This window comes from Antechinus flavipes, chromosome 5 (genome assembly GCF_016432865.1).
Source record: "Antechinus flavipes isolate AdamAnt ecotype Samford, QLD, Australia chromosome 5, AdamAnt_v2, whole genome shotgun sequence".
Taxonomy (NCBI): domain Eukaryota; kingdom Metazoa; phylum Chordata; class Mammalia; order Dasyuromorphia; family Dasyuridae; genus Antechinus; species Antechinus flavipes.
This window is the reverse complement of record NC_067402.1, coordinates 37,114,909-37,140,467: the sequence shown is the minus strand read 5'-3', so window position 1 is coordinate 37,140,467 and position 25,559 is coordinate 37,114,909. Positions and strand designations below refer to the sequence as shown.

At 38.8% G+C, this 25,559-nt stretch overlaps 1 protein-coding gene across 2 annotated transcripts in view; it reads right to left on the bottom strand.

The window, feature by feature from the left end:
- The window catches only part of ATP2C1 (ATPase secretory pathway Ca2+ transporting 1), a 145,572-nt gene that overhangs the window by 75,912 nt on the left and 44,101 nt on the right, over positions 1 to 25,559 (bottom strand). For both annotated transcript variants that reach the window (XM_051962717.1, XM_051962718.1), the window contains 2 exons: positions 2,932 to 3,042; positions 1,863 to 1,979 (listed from right to left, as the gene is read on the bottom strand). In XM_051962717.1, coding sequence (XP_051818677.1) covers positions 1,863 to 1,979; positions 2,932 to 3,042 — 228 coding nt within the window. The remainder of the gene's footprint in view (positions 1 to 1,862; positions 1,980 to 2,931; positions 3,043 to 25,559) is intronic.

The window sequence follows — 25,559 nt, the reverse complement described above, 5'->3', positions numbered from 1 at the left end:
TACATTTAGCAAGAACAAAGGTCTTCCAGAATGATAGTTTCCCACTTCAGAAAACATACTAAGGGGCAGCAGAACTAGCAAACTGAGCCAGATCCACCACCTTTTCCATAAAGGAGCAGAAGTCCTATACCGGCTACTCCAAATAAACAAAAACGTCTCTACCAGGGAAATATCCAAGCTGGCATTCAATCACGAGTTTGTTGATCCTCCCTCAGGAAACAACAGTCTAGGGAGCCTAGCTATGTAAAAAGGACTGAAAATGAACTTTAAAAATTCTGAAATGACAAGAATGATGCTAGAGATGTGAATTTCCCGAGGATGAGGCTGAAATTTTTTTTTTTTTTTTAACAATGGAAATTATGAAATGTTACAATGGAAAGGTTCACACCAGAAGAACTTTCCCAGTGATCTTGGAGAGGCCGATCTCCTCCACACCCACCCACATTCACAGTTTTCCTTGGCATCTCTGGGCATTGTCCACATTAGGCAGAGGGAGGGAGAGGACAACGGAGTGCTGCTTCATAGGAAGGAATGCGGATATTGCTGGGGCTTCTGGAGAGCAAAGCCTTGGCAACCCTACAGCCACGACACATTCTCTGCTCCCACTGGAGAATTTTATGACGAGGATTTTTTAAGGTCACAGTCCTTTGCCTGGCATTCGAGGCACATGGCTGTCTAGCACTGCCTTCCAAGGATTTCATTGTTCCCCTTTGGGGACTCTCTCTCTCTTCCAGCCAAATTGTACCACTGTTTCCTGGAACACACCTCCTTTCTGCTGAATTTCTAATGATCCTATAAAGTCACCTCAGGCCTTGCCTGCCTGACCCAGCAGACCAGAAGCAGAGGGCCCACTGGCCAAGCAATTGTACTGTCAAAAGACATCTGGGAAACAATGGACCCGTTTCTTTGCCAAACTTTCTACCTTCTCCCAGGGTCTAGCGAAAGGCACATCAGAGAGAGGGGCTGACTTTGATCCAGTAAGATACAAAAGCAGAGTGTCAGAACCCTGCTGCCGAGTCACCTCCCACCTGCCACCTGAGAGACCAGGAGCAGTGAGGAGGCCACGTTCTGTTTTCCCATTCAGCAAACCTTTTTTTTTAACTACTAGAGGAGAGGCAGAGAAATGCATTATCAAATTATTTGATGATGAAATGCTTGTTATGAAAAAAAATCTCATTTTTATTAATGTTTTTAAAAATTTTAGTGTTTCCTTCAAAACTAACTAATCAAGTTCTGATTCAGAATCATATTACTGACCCCCTCTAACTCATTATCAGACAGACAAATTTAAAAGAAAGGTTATTTGGACCCAAATGATTTTAAGACTGTTCCTTCCTCCTTGTATAATGGCTAGAATGATCTGACAAGGAATCATCAATCACATACACCATTCCAACTCATCTTCATTTATACTCCCCAACTACTATTATTGTCTCTATTTGAAGATGCCCAATGGAAATGTCTACAAGTGGTATAAGAATTAAGATTCAACTTAACAATCCTCTTGAAATATAAAAATCAACAACATTAGTATTTTGTACCATGAAGAAAAAAATTTCTAAATTAAAATGTATTGAGTGCTTCTGACAATGCCTGGGGGGCTAGAAGGAGGGAAATTTGTTTTGTTTAATTGATGGGGGATGTTTAGTTTAGTTTTTTTTTTTAAATAATAGTTCTTTGCCTCTCAAAATACATACAAAGATAATCCTCAACATCCACTTTTGCAAAACCCCATATTCTTCTCCCTCCCTCCCTCTTCCCCTTCCCCTAGACAGTAAGTAATTCACTATAATTTACACATGTGCAACTCCTCCAAACATACTGGAAAGATGTGTTTTAAAGCAAAGGCAGAAGAATTTTACCTGAGATATGTACTTTTTCCACAGGGGCTCATCTTCACTGATGTCAAACTCATTCCATCCATGGAATGCTCGCCTGTGGCACACTTCACATTTGTTCAGACCATTCTGAAGATCAGCCTATCAGATTGTGTAGAATAAACTGTTATTATTTATAAAGCCAAATGTATGCTATTTAAGCTCTTTTATTTCTCAATGAAGGAACAGAAATGGTAGAAGTTGATTACAAGCTCTGTAAAAATGAAGTTACTAGCTTGTAAATTCAAATATCTTTTCTCTAAAACCGACATGAAAAACTGACTATTCAATAAGTCACCAAGACCCAGTTTACAGACTTTTCTTTTAGTAGAACCAATGAAAAATACTAAAGTGAACAGAGATTCTCCACTTCTAGAGAGAAGAAAGCCATCAGCACCAGCAAATAGTCCATGTTTCCCAACTTAATTAATAGAAAATATAAAATAAGTCTTGGAACTTGAAGAGACTTAATCATATTCCTCACATGTTGACATCAATTCTTATGACATTATCACTGTCAACAACAACAACAAAACTAAAGAAGGAGCTGCAAGTCAAGAGTCAGTAGTTTTCCCTGGTTAAAAGCTTCACAAATCCTAAACTAAATTATTACTTTGCCAATTTAAGTGACTTTAAAATTTGGTGTATCAATATCAATCAATAAATATATGAAAAACAAATTCCATTTTTAAAACTATCTTCTATCATCATTTTCAGGATACATTAAAGTCCTCTGATATCAAAGGAAAAACATTTTCTACTTAAGAGCTAGTGAAGAGAATTATATTAAACAGGTTATCTTAGTAAGAATAAATAAAATAAAATGTATTTTATTATTTGGGGGGAAAATTAAATTTTAAGATTACATCCAAACAATTTTTACCCTGTCATCCTAAGTTAAACCAGAATTTTTAAAAAGCAGACTGATGTCAAATAATATAAACTGACCTTATCAAAATTATTTTTAGTAGATTAGTTTCCATAATCTGGATTGAATATATCACAGTCTAACTCATTTATTTTTTAATAACCAGAATCCCACTGCATCACTTACTTGAAGAATGCTTACAACTTCATTGACTGGTAATTCACTTGCTTTTTTTGATGTCAATACAGGAATCATTGTCTCATTTTCACCATTTGGTAACTTTTTAAAACGTGCAACCTGAGAAATAAAAAGAAAAGTCTAGACATGCAAGAAGAACATGTATTTCATAACCATTAACAGGTGGTGTCTAGAATTTCTGCAAATTAAATTCCTACCACTTATTTTAAGGTTTTAATAAAGAAAGATTTATATGCTCAGACTTGACACCAGAAGTAGTCTCATTATCCTAATAATTCTTCCTGGAATCATTGAACTAATTTTCAAAACTCAAAGCACACTATGATCCACAAAATAATACATTTCACAAGTTTAAAAAAAAAATTCCCTTTTCATAAAGCACTAAAAAATACCACAACAGATGTCTTACCTATCCAGTCCTGAGGATTGTTCATAATCCTCTAGCTCATTATCTCTAATGCATGGATAAGAGCGCACAGGCAAACTGAATGGAGGTGGTTTCTCACAGGAACAACTTCCTATATTAGTCACTTCACTGCCGGGGCCCCTCACTGACTGGCTGCCCTGCAGAGGCCCCCCAGAAGGTTAAGCAGGGCATAAGGAACCTGGGCTGAGGCAAGAGCTGCTCTGGCACCAATTGGACTATGTGTGGCTTCTACCACTTATGTCCCCTTCTAACCTCCCAGTTCCTCAATTCAACTCAGTCTCCACTTAACATCAGTCACAGACAAGGTTACACCCTGAATCTCACCATTACCAGTTCTTCCTGTTTCAATTTTCAAGATCAAAACTTCTGATATGCTTCCATTTGGCCAAAACCTCCCATCATTTGAACTTCCCTAGGCCTTACCCCTCCTAAAATTGTTCTGTGCTCCTTAAAACTTCCAATCTCCACTCCCACTACCCCCAATACTTTTTCACACTCTAATTCCCCTCTCCTCCCTCCTTAACCTTGAGTAAAGAGCTCAATTCCAGAGTTCTCCTCTTCCCTCCAACCCCCCAGTATCCTTGTCCAGTCTCAGGTTATTATTTGCCAAACTTCGGACTGGTTTATTGCTATCATCTGCCAAACTGACACTGCCCTATTGAGCCCCAGTAGGAATCTAGCTTCCTTTTGCTTCTTTATCTCCTATGCAGAGCATTTCAAAGATTAAGTAGGGAAGTGAATTCCTTCCCCTTTAGAACAGTTCCCTTTGTGTCTTTCAAAGCTTTTCAATCCTAGAATGACTTCCTTTTTTGGAGCTGTGCTTCATAGGATCCTTACTACCTTTTCTCTAAACACCTTTACTTTAGCTATCTCCCAAATCTAAAATTCATATCAGCTTATGGCCAGGTTGCCTCTCCTTTTCTCTGAATCAAAACTGAGAAGGAAGTGAAAAATTCTATTTGCCTTCAAGGGACCCATTATTTCCAAACCAGAAACTAGTCCCTCCCTTTAACTAGGAATTACTTTTGGTCCAGATTTTTCTTTCTCTTGATTTCTCTGCATTTTGAAGCAGGAATTATTTTTAAGAAGAAGAAAAAAAAAAAAAAAAAAAAGAAACCAAGAAGTAATTAGATGCTTGGCTTTTGGAGGAAAGAGTGCTCTCCCAAATCTGTGGATAGCTAGTCTCCTATCACTATTCAACTTTTCAGGATAGTATTTAAAAAAAAAAAAAAAAAAAAAAAAAAGAATGAATGAATGAATTAGGCTAAGTAGGTTGCGATTCTAACTAGAACACCAGTTAAATTGCTCACCTGAGCTAGAATTAATTCTACTGGTTTAAAAAACAACAACAAAACTAATATATGTGAAACAATACCATTTCTATGTAAAAGAAAATAATATGCACACTTTTTCTGGTCTGGGTATAAACAAAAATTTGACCAAAAAAATGTAGCTACCAAATATAGTACTTATCTTAGAGCTGTTTTAAGTATTTTATAAGTCAAAGCATCACATAACTGAGCTAAAATAATTATTAATATGCAAACATACTAAAGTCTTGGTACTTTTACCACTTCTAACAGGTAGTTGACTTGAAATATACTTACTATGTACATATAAATATGATAACACATAGACACAAAAATATACCTAAGTATCCACCTATGTAGATAACAGTATTCACATAACATATACAATTTTTTATATAATGAAATTATATAAACTCTATATATGTTAATTTCAATAAAAGAAAATCCCTTTGTAACTATCTGAGAGAAAACTGTTTTCACTTTATTGGCAAATCATTAAACGCAATTGGTTTTTAATGTAAATACTCAATTAGCTTGAAGCATATCTAGCTTTCCTCCACTATTTGTTCTCCCAACTCCCAATCCTTGGCATTCAACATAAAAAAAAGAAAGGTCCTTTGTACAAAAGAAAATGGCTTTTGGTAAATTTACTTCAGCATTTTTTTTTAATAAAGCTATCTTTTATACTTTATTATCTGCATCCAAAGAAATGCATCATGGTGGTCTTCTAATACTCCTTATTATAAAGTCTAAAATTCTCCTACATATTCAGTTTATAAAATAAAAAAATAATAATAAAGTATTCACAAATGAATCTAACAAAACCAGATTCTCAGAAAAACTTATTTAAAAAGGAAATCAAAAATTGTGCTATCCACAAGGAAAGGTAACCTCTAAGGTTTATCTGAATGAAGCAGAGATATTATATTATTTCATGGATAATACGGCCAAGTGATAAACATTCCTATGATGTTCACTACTACTCAAGCTGGAATGCACCATAACACTGTGGGGAGCCTGAACAAGAAGCAGAGAAGATGGATTCCATGGCTGGAGTCAGAAGAGAAATTCCCAGCCAGAGAAAGCCAGGAGACGGCTCCATGATTCTGTTTTATATCAGTCATTTTTTCTGATTGGCATACTTCCCTCACTCTACAGAGAAGCTAAGTTGCCTGAATAAAAACTGTCTGCTTTTCATCTGTGTGATACAATTTAGCCCAGGGAAATAAATCAGCTACAAAATGACAAATTTCCTGAAGACAAACATCCTGAAGAATGACAAATTGCTGATATTCTACTATTTGGCGCAATGAAATCTAGACAACCAAATAGAAAACTAATACATCAAGACTTGGTAATTTTTGCAGAAGATTCTCTCAAAGTAAGTGCGTATAAGGAAGCAAAAGATGGGAAAAAAAAAAACAACTGAAAAAGAAGATCCTAATATTAAGGGAAGAGCTATGATGACAGACGTCCATTCACTAAGTCCAACTATCAGGAATCCAAATAGTGGTAGAAAAAAGTCAAGATTCAAGAAAAATTTCCAGAAATTTGTCCAAGAAACCAGACACTAGAAACAATGTTTTAAAAGCAAAAAAATCAAAATTTTGCCTCTAAACAAGATGGATTTGCTAGTCTTTCTAAACTGAGAACTGTATTTCAAAAGTTCTTAATGTCCTACTTTACTTATAAGAAAAAAAGAACCCAAATCTTGAGCCTTAACTGCTCAGGTACAAGCACTTAGGAACTCCTTACCACTGAGTACCACCACTTCTATTCCAAATAGAATATAAATTCTCTTGCTATAAAACAGAATGGGAGTGTGTTGTGTCGTATGTAGCAAACCTTCATTTCTATCTGAATTCTAAAAATGAGAAAGGAAAATTGTAAAGTTACCCAATGAATTGGCTTTCCTAAAATTATGGTGCAAACATAATTCTTTGTATAATCTGTTAACCAAAAGATAGTGTTTGCTCTCCAATAGTGTCTCCTATTCCAAAGAGGATAGAACTCAAGTTCTAAGGATATCAAAAATCATTGGCGAGGACTAAGGGGAAGCAAAGTCAGGGTTCCAAGAGTCTCAGAATTGAGGATTTCAGTAATCTATAATTTATTTATTTGTTAATTTTTTTTTGCTGAGGCAATTGGGGTTAAGTGACTTACCCCAAGTCACACAGCTAGGAAGTGTTAAGTGTCTAAGGTTATATTTGACCTCAGGTCTTCCTGACTTGGGCTGGTGCTCTATTCGCTACATCATCTAGCTGCCCATATAATCTTTTCTTATAGGGCTCCAATCAATAGAAAGTGACTATAGCTATGTATCTATATATATGCTACTAAAAATCTGTTAAATCTAGTTTAGTAAAAATAATCATGTATACAAATACAAAGCAATTTGGAACTAGGTTAATAAAATGACAAAATGTCCACATCCTTTAACCCAGAGGTTCTAATACTAGCTTTATATCCCAAGGAGGTCACAGATAAGAGCAAAGTCCTCATATTCCTAAAATATTTATAATAGCACTTTTTATGATAGCAAAGAATTGTGTGTGTATATGGGTGTGTCTTTAGAGACACTATTTCAGATCTTGTAAGCCATATTGTCATCACTGGAAGAACGGGGAAAAGAAGATGGGAACAATTTCCCAAAAACAATTCAGCCTACTTTCTTACTCCTCTCTTTAATTCTGAACCAAGTTTATTATCCATACTCAGTATTGGATCATGATATGTATATTTGATGAACTGGATCTATGACTTGTTCACAAATTACACATCATTCTTGGCAAAAAGCATTTCTCATATACTTAGATTTTCCTGTGTGAGTAATAATATTAATAATAGCGCTTTAAGACTTGCAAAGCACTGAATATGTTCTATCATTTGATCACATTTGGCTAAGAACAATTCTTAGATGATTATGGACCTTAGGAGGTTCTGAAATATTCCAAGGCTTGATGTTATCAGCACAATGCTATCTTCTAACAGAAATTGGGAGTGGTGGTGAGGGGAAAGGTCACCATCTATAACTAATCTCTTGTCATTTAGCACAGTATCTGACACATAGTAGACAGTTAATGAATGTTGACTGTCTGATTGATTCTATACCAGACATCTTCCAAAACTGCCTTGACTAAAACCTACATTTTATTATTCACTTATCAAAATGAAAAAGGTTAATTTATAAAGAAATCCTATAGTATTTAAAATATCCCTGAGAGACACCTCACTGGAGGAATCTTTAAGTCAATATCAGATTGTTCTATCAAATCAAAACTAGTTTAAAGTTAAAATCAAGTTAAAAACATGTACTGTTTTCTTTATATTTTTCAGTCGATTGTGTGAATATAAAGCCACACCATGATGTAGAATGTCAATTGCATAAGTGTGCCTACTCCCTTCTCATAACTTCAACAATAATGCATGTATAGACTCTGCTCATAAAAATCTTCTCCATTAATTTCAAAGAAAGATGATATTCTTAAAATTAGCTTCAGTGCCTAGAGAATGTTGGGCAATCAGAACAGGTATACACATCAGAAGTTATTTAAATTCTCTAGTTAGCCTATGATATTAACTAGGTCTAAGATTTTTCCAAGGCACTGGTATTTTCCCTTCTTTCAGACATCTTAAAAACAAACTATAATATGACTTTAATTTTTTGCTCAGCAGTAGGTGGAAGTGGAAGGAAAGGCTGCCCCCAAGCCTCCTTTAGATATCCTAGCACTAAATCCAGCTGCTCTTCCCATCTGTTTGTTTGTTTTTAATTCCATTTCCTCATACAGCACACACTCAGATTAATGTGAAGAATTCAAATGTGGCGTTTCCATTTTTTTTTGATAAGAAGAATCTGATACAAAATCTTTGCAGATCTCCCTCGTTTTTTAGTAGGTCTGTAGTCCATTCAATTTCATCCTTAAATAAACTCAGGACAATTTGCATTCCTTGAGTTAGTCAAAATAAATTTCACCAGGAACCTAAGCAAAGTAAACCTCAGCTCTCATTCTATACTCCAAGTCCTCCATTTGTCAATCAGAACAACAGTTAGCTCTCTCAGTAGTTCTCTGGGACTATGATTGGTCATTGCACTGGTCAGAGTTTCTATTTCTTTCAATGTTGTTTGATTTTACTATATTATCACTATATAATTCTCCTGGTTCTACTCACTTCACTCTGCAACTGTATAAACAAGTCTTCCCAGCTTTCTCTAAAACCATACCCTTCATCATTTCTTACTGCACAAAAATATCCCATCATATTTATACACCAAAACTTGTTTAGTCACTAATTCATGGACACACCTCTCAGATTCCCATTACTTATCACCTGAAAAAGAGCTATATTTTTGGAACATCCTCTATTAGTTTTTGTTTTGTTTAAAATTCAATTCTCCCTTAATTTTTCCTCTCTCTCATCCCCATTTCTCTTCTTTCTGTTTCACTTCCCAGTTGGAATAAAATGTATTTTGCATTTTTGTATGCAAGTTTATGTATGTGTATTCTTCCCTCCTTGGACCAGTTCATATAAATTAAGGTTCAATTATCAACTGCTCCACTTCGTCCTCATTTGTCTAGCTTTCTACTAGAGCACCTTGATCATGAAATAATTTTCCCTAACCTGCCTTACCCTCTCTTTCCATTCTTTATTTATGATCACCCAGAACACTGCTAGGTTCTGTCTACTTAGACCCTCTCTGATGATGATAGGATTTAGAGAAGCCATACTGGATATCTGCACAGATTGAAATGTTACCATGGTTAGTTCTCTGTGACCATTCAGTTGAAATTATGTGTGACTCTTCACTCCTGTACTTAACCTTCAAAGCTTCTCCTCAGTTCTGGTCTTTGGTCACAATATTTGGACTTTCTCTCATTCTCTCATCCCAGTAAAGGTTCATTCCCTCAGGCCTCCTTCTTACATTATTGCACTCAATTTTGCTGGGTAAGCTATTCTTGACAGTAAAATTCTTTGCCTTGTGGAATGTAATAATCCAAGTTTCCACTCCTCCCTACTGGTGGTTGCTAAATTATGTGTGATTGTGACTATAGCTCACTCATACTTGAATTCTTTCTTTCTGGCTGCATGCAGTGTTCTTTCTTTGACTTAGAAGCTCTAGATTTCACTTATATTCTTGAGAGTTTCCATTTGGGAGTTTCATTCAGAAAGCAGATTCTTTCTATTTTCACTTTGTCCTCTAGTTCTAACAGAGCTAGGTATTTTTCTTTTAAGATTTCTTGAAACACAATGTGTAGGCATTTTTCTAGGTCATGGCATTAAGTTAATCCACTAATTCTTCATTCTCCTTCCCCCCCCCCCCACCCCATTCAATTGTTTTTGCTATGATATATTTCACATTATCTTCTTTTTTTTTTTTCAGTCTTTTGCTCTTGTTTTTATATTTCTTCTTGTATCATGGAGTCATCAGATTCTTTTTGGTCCATTTTAATTTTCAGAGAACTATTTTCTTGAGTAAAGTTTTGTGCCTCCTGAACCATGCCATTAATTTGCTTTTAAAGTTATTCTTCAGTAATTCTCATTTCATTTTCAATTCATTCCTCTTCATTCCATTTATAAAAATACATTAATTCATGCTTAATCCATCTCCTCCAGAAATGAGAGCTGAATTTGTGATTATACTGTGTTTTCCTTTAAAATAAATGTTTTGCTGTGTATACCCTTTGATCCAGCAGTGTCTCTTACTAAGCTTGAATCCCAAAGAGACGATAAAAGAGGGAAAGAAACCCATATGTGCAAAAAAATTTGTAGCAATCTTTTTTGTAGTGGCAAGAAACTGGAAACTGAGTGGATGCCCATCAGTTGGAGAATGGCTAAATAAATTGTGGTATATGAATGTTATGGAATATTATTGTTCTATAAGAAATGATCAGCAGGATGATTTCAGAGAGACCCGGAGAGACATGAATTGATGCAAAGTGAAGTAAGTAAAACCAAGAGAACATTGTACACAGCAACAGCAAGATTATATGATGATCAATTCTGATGAATGTGGTTCTTTTCAACAATTAGATGATTCAGGCCAGGTCCAATGGTCTAATGGTCTGTTTACAGAGAGAACTGGGAACTGAGTGTGAATCACAACATAGTATTTTCACCCTTTTTGCTGTTGTTTGCTTGCATTTTGTTTCCTCATTTTTTTTTCCTTTGTGATCTGAGTTTTCTTATGCAGCAGGATAACTATGTAAATATGTATAGAAGAATTGCACATTTAACATGTTATGCCACAGTTTTCTTTAACTGTCCTGACTCAGTTTCCCTGTCTCAGTTACCTTAACTGTTCTGTCTCTGACCCAGTAAAACTAAGGATTATTCGCTCTCGGGTTGTAAATTAGCAAGATAAAAGAGTAGCTCTCCTGACTCTTTTATGGATTTACAATATTCCTTTAGAATATTCCAAGACCAACCCATGATATCTTTACTTTGTCTCTGGAATTTTTAGGTTTTATGGCTTCCCCTCCCTGATAAAAAAAACTTTCCCTCCCTTTCTCTTCTTTGTCTCCAAAAATGTATTTAAGAAGTTGTTGTTCTTCCATTCATGGCTGGAGAATGGCATCTGGCAGCTGTATGCTGGACGCTGGATTCTTTGGGTCCTCCAGCCCTGGGACCAATATGGATTCCTTGGTCCCAGTATACTTATCTCTGTCTGACTGGATAATCTGAGACGAGAGTCCTATCCAGTCAATCTTACTCTCCCATTAATAAAATATTAAAAACTCTCTAATCTCTCTCCTGCCTCAGTTTCTCCGGCATTACAAACATATATTGGATTACTTGCTGTCTAGAGGAGAGGGTGGGAGGAAGAGAGGGAAAAAATTTGGAATACAAAGTTTTGCAAGGCTAAATGTTGAAAATTATCTATGCATATGTTTTGAAAATAAAAAAGCTTTAAGCAAAAAAAAAAAAAAAAAACCCACAACAAAACTATCTAGTAGAAGGCAATGACAAACTACTCCAGCATTGTTGTCAGAAAAACTCCAAGTAGGGCCAGGAAAAATCAGACACAATTAAAAAGACTGAACAACAACATCAAGATTTAGATGAGCTTTGAGTGAGAGTCTAAGATGTAAACAAATGGTTGAATATTTTTTTAAAGTACATTTAATTAAGATGAGTAGTTTGTTTTTGTTTTTTTTAACTGCTGACATTAGAGATAAATCAGATCTGGATTTGGGTTCCAATTTTAATAACAACAATCTGTGAGATCTGTAGACCTTTCTTGTTAGAATCCTTACAAGGTATTATGGGCCAGAACTTGAAACAAGGTGCTAAATCAGTAGAATTGAGGAGACAATGGTTAAATCTAGTTTAGTTTTGATTTAATCCTACAACAAATAATGGTTTCCCAGTGATATAATGATTGGTGTGTACTCAGTGTACAGCATATAAGCAAGAAGCTCTCAGGGCCAAAGAGCACTCTGGGAGATACAGAAGCCCACAAGCCCACTCTCGGAGGCGAAGTCAGATTCATTCCGTCTTTCACCTTTGTGCTGGCTGGAGGCTGAAGAAAGCAGAGGCAAAGGACAAGCTGCAAGAGCTCTTGGAATCAAGAAAAGAAATAAGAAATAAACGTTTGTATTTTATCAGCTGGCTGTATTTGGATTATTACTCTGAACTGAAACTAAGGCTGCCTCCAGAAAACTTCCCCAAGAAACCTGCTCCCACAGAGAACCATCATTTATTATACAAAAGAAGAAAACACCACACTTTCTCTCTATAAAAAATGGGGATAATATTAAAGTGAAAAGATATATGCAAATAGCAATCCCAAACCTTAAGGAGCTATTCAAATGCAGCACAAGACTTTTGTGTTTTAAGTCATCAATAAACATGCCTTAAAAAAAAAAAAATAATAGATGTTTTGGTATGCTTCTCTTCTGGATTTGTCTTGAACATCCCTTCTGCCATAGGAGCTTTTTATGATGGAAATTCTTTTTTTGTTTGCTGACTCCTCTATCCTGACTTTGGATTCTGGGCACTGCATGCTTCTGAGGGGAAATTCTGGGTTGGTCCTTATGCTGCTTTTTTGGGACATTGGATGTTACATTATTTCAGAGTCTCAGGTACAGGTAGCTTGGGTTGGGGAATCTGGCAAGCTTTCAGTACTACCCTCTTGTACAAATTCCTAATCTGAATCTGGGTCTGAGCAACAACAGACTGACTGTGGATTCGGCTCTTATCAGTCAGCTGGGGAACTCTGCTAGCTCAGAGTGACAGGCTGTAGGTCCTCCTTTTGGTATAGAATTTCTGTCCTAACTATTCCTCTGCAGACTTCAGACTGCTACAGAAGGAGAACATCAGACCCACCCCTGCTCTTAGTGTCTGAGGACACATGGCTGCCACTCCCTTCTGAATGAGCAACTTCTCCTGTGGGATCCCTAACCTAGAATTCACCTGCCTGGGTGTAGTCCCCTTTCTTAGTTCACCATGGATCTCTGATTTAGAACTAGGCAGGAGGTAACAAATCTGCCCTTTGGCACCTGTCATTGTGCTCCATATGGGTGCTCTCAGCACACTGTGTGTTCCCTATTCGGTGTGCTCCTGGCCAGACCCTAATGCCTATACATCTGTATCTGCCTATGCCAATTTAGGCTAGAAAAATGACTCACTGTGATGTTTTCTTGGATTTCTCCATCAGGGTCTGGTGCATTTTCTAGACTTGTCTAAAAGAGGTTGGGAGGGGGAGAAACTCAGTAAACTTCTTCCTGCTATTCTACCATTTTGTATCTATTCTGTCCTGGACAGTGTTTCTATGTGTAATCTCCCAGCATTTCTTGGGCATGTTCTCCTAAATCCTGAGAAAAATCATCTGAAAAATTAGGGAAAAGGATTATAATTTCCCATGAGAATTAAAAATGATCAACATAGAGATGTTACTAGTTCAAATGAATCCACCACTGTTAAATCAAAAGCAAAAGCATGGAATGCTGAATTGAAGATTAAGGTCAACATTTACCAAAACTGGAACAGACACATGGTGGAAAGAAGTGGTATTGCTTATGACTGCCACCATGCTTTAAGTGTGTGTTCAAAGACTTGTTTGCTGCTAACAATGAGTCATTCTTGCAAATAAATATCAATGTTAATAAACAGAGAATGCTTTACAAAAATTCTATGAGCAAGAAATAAGCTTTAGAAACAAATTAAAGTCTTTATGTTGGCAATTTTGACAGGTATAATGTTGTTAACCTTATTGGGAAATCTGAATTATTTTATGCAAATGCTACCCAATAAAGTCTGCTGATATTTTCCAGTGTTTGATTATTCATTATTGGCCACAGAGTTTTTTGGTATATGCTACTAAACTTACTATTACTTACCGACTAGACAAGTATGTTAGCTATCTGTAACAAGTGAAGAATATGAATACTGTCAGAAGAATTTTAAGAAAGCAAAAGAAATCAACTTGTTGCCAGATAAATTTTAAAACATCATAACAATACATCCATTTGTGATAATATACTGTGCATTTATTATTCTTATCTTTTTTAAAAATAGAAAACTTATGGAACTTTTAGTATAACTATCACAGAAGAATGATTCATTGTTTATTATTGTGTTTACTCATTATTATCTGGAAACACAAATAAAAAGTTATGGAAAATACAAAATAAGTTGATTTTAGGAAACACCAAGAATTCTTGGGAATTCCCTATGCTTATTACCAAATGTCAAAGATGGAAAACCTGGCAAAAATAGAGCTGAACTGTCATGTGCAAAAAAAGCAGGTAGACCAGCTAGAGGCTGCCTATAAACCAAATGGAAGGGAATAAGGAGACTCCGAAAGCAAGATCAAGGTGTGAGGAGTGATAAGTGCTGAAGAATAAGTATTTGACCCTAGAGATAATTGTCTGAATGGGGAGGGTAGTCCTGTTCCACCTGTGCTTTGCAAAAACTTTTAGCACCTTTAAAGTGCTAAAGTCAACAAACTTCAGACAATTAAATAACACACATTTATTAAGCACCTACTATTTACTACTATACACCAAGCACCATGCTAGATCCAGGGAACATAAATAATCCCTTTTCACAAGGAATTTATATTTTAATAGGGAGACAGACACCAAAACAGATGATTAGGCCACGCCAATAATTCAAGCAAGAGGCAAGGACAGCCTGAACTAAGGTGGAGGCTGGGCCCAAGCACAACAGCATTAACATGCCTGGTCCTTTCCATTCACTGCTCTTCATTGTCATTTTCTATGCCCTAGTCTCCAATTAGTGTGAACTGACAGGATAACACCTTAAATACCGAAGCCACGGGTTTAGGACATGTCACTGTAGGATGGCATAACGGAGACTGTGCTACTTAGGAGGCAAACAAGTCCCCCATGAAGGGCAAGAGGCCCCCTAAGTGGATGGTATAAATGATGCCTTAGCCCTCCCCAGTAGCTAAGAAAGGAAAGGAAGAGTGGATCCTCTGCGGGAGGAGACCAAACACAGCTGCAACACTCTCCAATCAGAATAAAAAATGTAACTGGCAAGTATTTAACCAAAAACAATCTATAATTGTACAATGTGTATTGTAAACATACAACAGAACCTGGAAAGTGTGAATTTGTGGTTTTCTCACAAGGATCCTTCTGTATTAATGGCTCCTCTAGCCAGGTCTGACACCACTGCTCTTGCAGTCAGATGCACCACTGTGACAGGGCGCTGGGTCTGGAGTTAGAAAGATCCGAGTTCAAATGCAGCTTCAGACACTGGCCAGCAGTGTGAACCTGGGGAAGTCGCTTAGCCTCAACCAGCCCAGCAGGGTTTTGGTGAGGTTACTTAGCAGGTACTTAATAATGCTAATTATAATAATCTCAAACCCTGACCTGGGGCCAGCCCCTCACCCATCATGTCCATCCCTCTGTGTGTCTCTAAAATGGCAAGGGGTGGAAAGGGACTGGGGGAGGGGAGGGGGTGAGCTCACAAATTCCAAATCCTTTAAGCGGACAAGGGCACGGGTGGGACATTCCCGCTGAGAAGTTTCCCTGCATGAGGAATTCAGTCTGTCTGCACTATAAATCCTGCCAATATATTTGAGGAAGCCAGACACTGAGAAAGGGGAGGTTTCTCTAGGATTTAACTGGTCTTTAACCATGTGGTGAAAAAGGAGTCGCCATGGGAAGGAGCAATGTGGATGCCTGGAGTCCTCTCCAGGAGGAAGGGCTGCCCTCCCTCCTATGGGGTCACCCTGTCTCATACACAGCAGAGACTGAGGAAGAAGCAGAAGGATCTGTGATCCAGATGACCTGGGCTGCCTGGCCATCCCCAATTTACTCCCAACTCTCCCCACCCAGCACAGCTGTGGACAGAACTGGCCTCACGATGGCACATGGAGCCAGAGCCCTCACAATAATCTAATACTGCTTCCGGAGGGCACCCTGTGGCAGGTTATGTGCTTCAGGAAACAGTTTATTTTCCACAGTGTGAGACTGAGGACCAACCTGTAGAAGTAAGGAGGAGACCCATTCAGGATCTTCCTACCACCAGACAGCTCCAAATGGAGAAGGGCCACACAAACGATGAGCGCCTCCTCCCTGACCACAGTCAAGCAGAGGCCGAGTCCTGGGACATGAGGGGATATGGGTGAGAGGGCTGACCTGACCATCTCCAAAGCCAGAACTCAACGAGAGCCTTGACATGAAGTGGGCAGAGAGGGGGTGCTGGAAGACAGCTCCTTTGTTCTTTACTGAAGAATATTAGTCCCCAGGAAACTCTAGCTGAAGGAAAAGAAATTGATACAATTGACCTTCATAAGTAAATAAAAGTTGGGGTTATCAGTAGATTTTGCTCCTGCTCTCACTTTCAAGAATGAAAAAGATTCTCTGAATAGAGGGAAGGCTTTCCAGATTAATATTTGTATCTGCTGGCCATCTAGCGATTTCTCTAAAATAAGATGGCTCTGTGCCTTTCTTCTCAGCAGAATATAAATTGCCAATTGAGTCATCCGAGAGCAGCCAGGAAGGAGAGTGGCAGAACACCATACACCCCTCATTCCTGCCGCTGCCAGGTCTGGTCGGTTCTACCTCCACATCTCTCTCCCACCTAGAGTCACCAGCCCAGCTCAGGGTCTCTGCGCTATGATATCAGCCACCCAGCTGGTATGCCACAGCAACAGACAGCATCACTGAAAGGAACAAACACATTGATGCCATCCCACATCCATTAAGGACTGGAGCCCTTTCACAATGCAAATGTTTCACTGGTTATGAAGAGATGAATTTCAGGAAGGCGTGTCATATCCCGTTCATTTAAGGTAACCATCTATGGATCAATGACCAAGGGTCAAGCAAGGGCTAAGAATCAAAGATGGAATCTGACTCCATCTGCCGTGAACCTGTCCCCTTCAGGGCTCATCTCATCATGGTACATCGCTCTCCCAAGCCTCCCCTCCAATGGGAGCAACTCTAACGCCACACTTAAGAAACGAAATGAGAGGAAGAATGGATCACTCCCGCTAAGGTTTGAGAAGCAGTCAGCATAAGGTGCATAAAAGGACTGAATCTTAAAGGAATCGGAAAAGGAAGACAAGAGGAATCAAAGAAAAAGGAAATGGGCTCTCAGAACCCAAAGCTTCCTTCCAAAGTCAGCCCGAGGCCCACTTCTCAAAGCCATTCCAGGCCCAGACAGATCCTGGACACTGAGTATTATCCCCTAAGTCCATCAGTGCACACATCTCTTAGAGAATGAAAAGATTCACATGAACAGTTACCAATGAGTCCAAATCTCTCCCTTTTCTCCATAACTATTGGATAAGCTATTTTAAAAAATAATTTGCTAAAACTTAAACTGCATCCACTTCCTGGCAATAATAAACAACTCACATCTATGAAGCAGTTATTCTGTGCCAGGCACCATGTCTGATACTGGAGATAAACAGACAAAAAGAAACAAAAAAAGGCCCTGCTCCCCAGGGGTTCACTTTCTGTCAGGGGTAACAGGGAGACAACGAATGATATAAATAGACCAAATACAAAACAAACACAAGGCAAGTCAGGAAAGAAGGGCACTAGCCTTTGGGGTACTGCGATGAGGACACTGCCATGACCGAAGGTGGCTCCGAGGAGGGACACGCCAGGTGCAAGGAAAACCGGGCAAAAGTACAAGAATCAGAAGTCACCAAGACAGTGTATAGAGAGGAGAAAGAACCACCGGAAATCTGGAAAAGAATAATGACCAGCGAAGAAGCCCAAAAAGAAGAGTTGGACAGAGAGGATGGAACCAAGGCAGTGAGAGGAAGATTGGCTGAAGGAATTGAGCATATTTAGCTTGAATAAGAAAGGAGCACAGGATGGCTCAAATGGCCATCACCAATCAGAGGGCTAGTTTTCTTTGGCTCCACAGGGCAAAAGCAGGAACAATAAATGCAAGTGTCAAAGAGGCCAGTTTGGGTGGGATGTCACCCAAAGTATTCTCTCGGGAGGACTGTGCAGAAAAAAATGGACTACCCGGGAGGTGGGGGGAAGGAGGGAACACTCTCCTGCTTGGAGATCCTGAAATGTAAACTGGATGACAGCAACTGGTTGAGTATATGACAATGGAGATTCCTTCCTTCTACAGGTAAAATAAGATGATGCTCAAAGTCCATTCCAATAAGAAGGCAGAGATTTGTGTAGAAGGATGAACTGGGGAGAGAACAGAGATAAGGAGATCAATTCTGAGGCTGGTAGAATAATCCAGCAAGAGCAACAGGCCCTGTATTAGTGATGGATGGCAGTAGAAAGGAAGAAGCAGATGGAAGGGACCTCAGAGGAAAGAAAAACAGAACTTGGCTAATGACTGCAAGTGAGGAAATAAGGAAAAGGGAAAGTCAAGAATTTGTCTAATTTATAAAAATTGGAAGATCCTTTTCAATAATGAGGTGAACCAGGCCAATTCCAACAGACATGTGATGGAAAGAGCCAATTGCATTCAGAAAGAGACCTGTGGGAACTGAATGTGGATCACAACATAGTATTTTCACCTTTTTTGTTGTTTGCTTGCTTTTTGTTTTCTCTCTCATTTTTTTCTTTTTGATCTGATTTTTTTTTTTTTTGTATAGCATGATACTTGTGGAAATATATACAGAAGAACTAAACTTTTAACCTATATTGAATTACATGCTGTCTAGGGAAGGGAGGTAAGGGGAAGGGAAGGAGAAAAATTTGGAACACAAGGCTTTGCAAGGATGAATGTTGAAAATTATCTTTGTATGTATTTTGAAAATAAAAAGCTATTATTAAAAATTTTTAAAAACTAAAAAATTAAAAATAAATTAGTCCAATTTAAAAAAGACTGGAAGAATTGGCATCATCAACAGAAGAAGAAGTGCATTTAAATAAATTTAAGTCTTCTGGGACAATGATGAATCTGAGATTTGGGTGGGACATTCCACCCAAATGGAATATAATTTATTAGAAATTATAAATCACCTATTACCCTTGAGTACAAAACTACTGTACAGGAAAAATGGGAACCACTATTATTTTGCAACACCTTGAAGCAGAAACCCCTCAGCTATCTTATGGCCTAATAGTAGAAAATAATCAGAAATAAAATACAATAAATTATGGAAGGATGCAGTAACACAAATGATCTCATCTGCTATTTTAACAAATATTTATTGTCCTTGGGAAAGAGGCATTTACAGTTTGATTGAAATGGCTACTTCAACCTGATTTTATCTAAAAGGACTTTTTTCCCCAACTCTATAAGTATTTGTCTCCTCGCCTTGTTTTTCTCAATTCTGATAAATCCTTATGACAACTATTTCCCCAGAAGTCTCCTGTTTCTCCTTTGAAAAATACTCCTTTTGGACCTGTATGTGCCAAAATGTTTGTGGCAACCCTCTTTGTAGTGACTAGAAATTGGAAATTGAATGGATGCCCATCAATTGGAGAATGGTTGGGTAAATTGTGGTATATGAATGTTATGGAATATTATTGTTCTGTAAGGAATGACCAGCAGGATGAATACAGAGAGGACTGGCGAGATTTACATGAACTGATGCTAAGTGAAATGAGCAGAACCAGGAGATCATTATACACTTCAACAATGATATTGTACGAGGATGTATTCTGATGGAAGTGGATTTCTTTGACAAAAAGACCTGAGTTTCAATTGATAAATGATGGACAGAAGCAGCTACACCCAAAGAAAGAACACTGGGAAATGAATGTGAATTATCTGTATTTTTGTTTTTCTTCCCGGGTTATTTTTACCTTCTGAATCCAATTCTCCCTGTGCAACAAGAGAACTGTTCAGTTCTGCAAACATATATTGTATCTAGGATATACTGCAACATATCTAACATATATAGGACTGCTTGCCATCTAGGGGAGGGGGTGGAGAGAGGGAGGGGAAAAATCGGAACAGAGACGAGTGCAAGGGAAAATGTTGTAAAAAAAAAAAAAATTACCCTGGCATGGATTCTGTCAATATAAAGCTATTATTAAATAAAATAAAATAAAATATTTTTTAAAAATACTCCTTTTTTTCTGCCCTTCTCTCTTGTTGATCCTAAATTATTGTATACTCTTAAGTGGACCTGTAAAATTCTAAAAACTAAACTTGTACCCCAAAAAGCCAAAGCTGATACTCCATAAGTATGCTCAGCTGGCTAATGATTTCTCTGTTTTCATCTGGGTCTTCTATTTTGGACCCACAGCCATGGAACCTTTGCTATTATTACCCATCAGCCCCTCCTAACAGGTTCTATTCTTCTCAGTGAAGAGAATTCCCTGGTGGGACTCTCTTCCAGTTCTTCCAAAAGTGGCAGGAGACAAAGTGTCCAAATCTCTCTAATTTCCCTTATGGGCAAAAGCATGCTAGTTTAAGAAGCACAACTGGCTTTTATTTGAAGGCTAAAATCTAGGTCTATAGAAGAGAAAAAAAGGGAACATTTTAAAAAATACTTATTAGGACTTAGACCATGACTAGGGCCCCCACTGAATGGCTTTCTGCTCCTGGCCTATGGTAACCTCACTTTACTCCCTCCCTCATTTGCACCCCAAAGCTGATTCCGGGCCATCACCCCTACACACTGACTATGTTATCCTCCCCTCCCCATCCTGACCTGTGGGTCACCAGTTAATTATTCCCAGTCTTCTCCTAACTTCCTTACCCCGTTATGGTACTGTTGATTGTGATGTGATAACCCCCCAATCTTGACTCACTGCCATCATCTGTCATCGTCACTTCAACATCCATGTTACCAAAATCATAAAACTGAACTGCACATCACAAAACTGTTCGAATAACCTCAAATGTATCTTTGCTGCTGCCAGGTAATCCTTCCTGGCTCACTAAGTAACACCCATCCCACAACTCACCATGATAGTAACTCCATCAAAATTTTCCATTCCTCCACCCATCTTTCACAGCTTCCTCTCCCCTCTTTCTCAGCTGAGAGTCTGGCCTTTTTTTTCACAGGAAAAAATCTGAGACCATTCAGTGAGAGGGCCATTCACTCCTTTTCTCCCTTTCTTATGCACATCAGCCACACGCCTCCTGCCACAATTCTATCTTGACCCTTTCTCACATGAAGAACTGCTCTTTGTGAAGGCAAACTCCTCTCCAAGCACAAAGTGGTCCTGGTCCATCTCATCTTCAAGTTTTCCAATTTTCTCATTTATCATCAATCTTGCCTCTTCCCTATTGCCCACAAGCATGCTCCGTAACCCATCTTTAACTCTCACTTGATCCATCAGGGTCACTATATCACCCCCTTTTCTGTGGTCAGTGACTAAACTCCTTGAGAAAGTTCTCTGCAATGGGGTTTCTTGGACAGTCGTTTTCTTAATTTTTTACAGGATGGTTTTTTGATTTTCTAATTCAACACGAACTGCTCACAGTCTCTTCACTGACAAATCAAATGGTCTTTCTCTTCAATCCTCTTCCCTCTTGTCAGCCTCAGATGCTGTTGATTACTGGATGTTCTCTCCCACTCATCCAACCATTCTTTCTCAGCCTCCTTTTCTACATCTTCCTCACTAACCTGAAAGATGCCGGGCACTCTTCCCTTCTCCTCCCAAAGGATTTCACTTGGGGATCCCCTCAGCTCTCTGATGATCTTCAGTCTCCCATCTCCAAATTGGCTATTGAACATTTTAGAGAGGATGCCCCACGGATATTATAATCAATCTCTCTCTCTCTCTCTTTTTAAATTTTATTAAAGTTTTTTATTTACAAAATATATGCATAATTTTTCAGCACTGACCCTTACAAAATTTTCTGTTCCAAATTTTTCCTTTCTTCTCCCCAGGCCAGATGGCAAGTAGTCCAATACATGTTAAATATGTTAAAATATATGTTAAATCCAATATATGTATACATATTTATTCAGTTATCTTGCTGCACGCGCACGCACACACACACACGCACACACACACATACACACACAAAATTGGATCTAGAAGGAAAAAACAACCTGAGAAAAAACAAAATGCAAGCAAATATCAATAGAAAGAATGAAAATGCTAGGTTGTGGTCCACACTCAGTTCCCATGGTTCTCTCTCTGGGTGTAGATGGCTCTCTTCATCACTGAACAATGTGAACTGGCTCGAATCATTTCATTGTTGAATAGAGTCAGAAACATCAATCTCCGTCTGAAATAGAGCCTCCAGTGCAAAGAGCAGCAAGCTAATTGTCGACCTCAGGCCCTCTATCTCCTGTTGCACTTGTGCATTGGGAGAAAAGGAAAGTTGATGGAGAACAGAACTTCTTTCTCCTTTGATCTGCTGCATCCTTTTCCTGCCTTAAACTCCACCATTCAGTGGAAAGAAGGATAATGGAGCAAGACCTCCATCGACAGGATGCCTCTCATCTCATGATGCACTTCCCTCCATCTGATCTCCAACCTTCACTGAGAACAGAGGCACTCTCCCTTCAACGAGGAACATTCTCACACTTGATCGCATCCTTCACATCCCAGTTCTCAGAATCCCTACAGATTACTTTTCAAACTCCATTCCCTATTTGCGACATCCAATTCCTCATTCCCATCTTCCCCCATCAAACACCACCCAGATCTTCTGTCATGCTCTCTGGTATGTCTGTTTCCTAGGAAACAAACTTCCCTTCATCCTTAATCTTTTCCTCTCCCAATTCTTACATCTATTAGCTCTTACTGAATGACACAGCTTCTCTGGCCACCCATTCCAGTCCAGGCTAAACCTTCACTCATTCTCTTTAGCTCATTTGTCAGGTGGGGGAAATCGGAATACTCCATAATCACACTACCACTATCAGCTTCTCCCTGAGCATCTATCACTCAGTAATCTCTCTTCCATTTAGGTTCACACTGCTCTTTTCTACTATCCAATCAAAATTCTAGTAGCTGTTGTCCTCAGACCTCTAGGTCACTCTTTTTCCTCCCTCAATGAACTGAGTACAGGGTTCACAATTTTTCCCTCCTACCTAATTCCTGCCCTTCACTAAGAGTCTCCAGTATACATACTGACTCCCCTTTAAACACTAACCACTCAATTCCTCTACTCACTTCTCATGAACTACTCCATCCCTCCTGATTCCAACACAAATATGCTAATAGCCCTGATCTTGCCAACACCCATAAATGTAACCCCTGCATGTCTGGAAATTCCCCAACTCCCTTATCCAACCAAATTTATAGAATTTTCACCTCTCCTTTTGCCTTTCTGTACAAAAACCTAAAGTTCACTACACTTTATCCCTTGATTCTCTCCTTGGCCATTTACCTGCACTAGATGCTCTCTCTTCTTTTTCCATCTTAACTTCTTAGTGAACCAATTCAACTCAATCCTGTCCTCTTTTCTTAAATCCTATCTACTTCATGTCACAACTAAGTCTCAGCCTTACATCACTCCCACACCCAGTCTTCACTGTTAATACATGTGTTCCTGAAAGAAGGTGGACAAAATCACACAGTGCCAACAGGGCCCCCTGCTGCTGGGCAATCTTAGTATACTTCCCTTCATCAGCTCACTCTCCTCCTCTCCTCAAACCTTCCATGGCTCCCCTTTCCCCGATCTCTTCTGACACTCCTTCCTTATCCCTCAGATGCCTTCTCTTTACACAATGATTCCTGTCTCACACAATGAGGCAGTCTGACTCTTCACTAAGGTTAACTTCCCCCTCCCCTTTTCTAATCCAATTCCAACCTGGTGCCTCCAAGAAACTGCCCCTTCTGTTCTCTCCACTTTCACCCTTATTTCCAATCTCTCCCTCTCAATGGCTCACATACACATGCCTGTATCTCTTCCTTTAAGAATAGTGACTTACCCCAAACCCAGCTTGCCCTATGATTAACTGTACACTGACAACTAACTAGGCCCTTCCCCTACCAACAGATCATTCAGCTAGCTTCTTGCAAGTAGTTCTGTTAAGGGTTTTGAGTTGGGATTGGAAAACATGTCTTTCCAAAGCCTACTGAGTAAAAGAAGCTGGAGCTTAGAGTAGTGCACAAAATAAATCCTTTCATCAACAAAGGAAACCATTTTATGAGACCTGGCAATAAGGCAAACTGGGAAAGGAGTCTCAATGAAGGAGTGCTGGAGGCTGTAGCAGCAGTAGGTCCAAGATTCTCCAGAAGTGACTCTGAAAGAACATTTGATCCTGACTTCAGAGGAAATGACATGACTACTTGACTTTCTTTTTTACAGATCCCAGAAGTTCTCTGAGATGGGGGACCTTGATCCTAAGCTATTTCCTTATAGTCTTAAAATGGAACTGTGATGAACTACTCCAGTTACAAAGCATATACCTTTTTCTTTAAATTAAACTTTTCTGATTGCTTTATTAGTTGCAAACTAGAGATTGAAATAATGAGGCCATGAAAATAAAATAAAATCTAAATCAAAGTATTATTTCAGGAATCCTCTGATGGAACAACACCTAGGAGCTAGTGCACCTAGTCAGTGCATTCAATCTCAGGAAAATCATTAAGCAGCTAGGAAGAAGGAAGAAAGGAAGAAGTTGCTCCTTTGGTCCATTCTTGCTGCAAAATTCCATCTGTCTTTCCATCCTCTAACCAAGTTGGGCTGCTCATGACTCCTCACTTTTGAGTCTCTCTCAGCAGTTTCCACATTATTTGCATATGCTCTCATCTGCCTTTTTTCTCCATTGATAAAATCCTTTCTCCAAGCTCCAGCAACTCCGAGTTCAACAAAGTCTTTCTTCAGCCTTCCAACTAAAAGTGTCCCTCCCTCTCCTCCAACAGTGCTCTAGAGGGACACAGTCTGGCTTCTCTTTCACAACTTAAATTCCCCCTAGGAGAGAGATAAGCTGCTTTCCTTAATTGTCAACACTTGCTAAAATAGGGGCAGGACCCAGTGCCAGGTCTGTAGCAGGCACTGACAACATATTCTGATCCTGATACATCTGATTTCAATGTGGGTGTGCACAAAGATAAGATAATGGCCGGCTCACTTTTTGATTCAGGAGTAACTACTCATTAGCACATGGCACAACCTAGAATGAGAGACTAAGAAGCCATCTTGTCTAAGTCCATTATACAATAAGGAAACTGAGTCCAAAGAAACACCCGAGACCTGAAGCGCTACGCTCCCATCTCAGTGTAGTTGCCAAGCCCTGTGGGCAAAATATCCCATAGTCCCCTCCAGACCCCATCATGCTTGAGGCCGTCTCAGGCCTCCCAAGATCCTCTATCTCCACCCATCACACAGAACCTAACATGTCATCTCTGTCCAGCTAAAACATCGCTGCAGTCTCAGAAGTCCAGACTGGTGGTTTCCAGCACAAACCACAGACCCAGAGCTCCCCAAGCAAAAAACAAGGACAAACTGTTTTTACTAATAATGACGTTATGTAATCAATTTTACAAGGTTTATTTCCAAATAAAAGTAAACGCAGAATTACTTACTCTAAGTTACTTTGTGGGAATCCCGGAGTT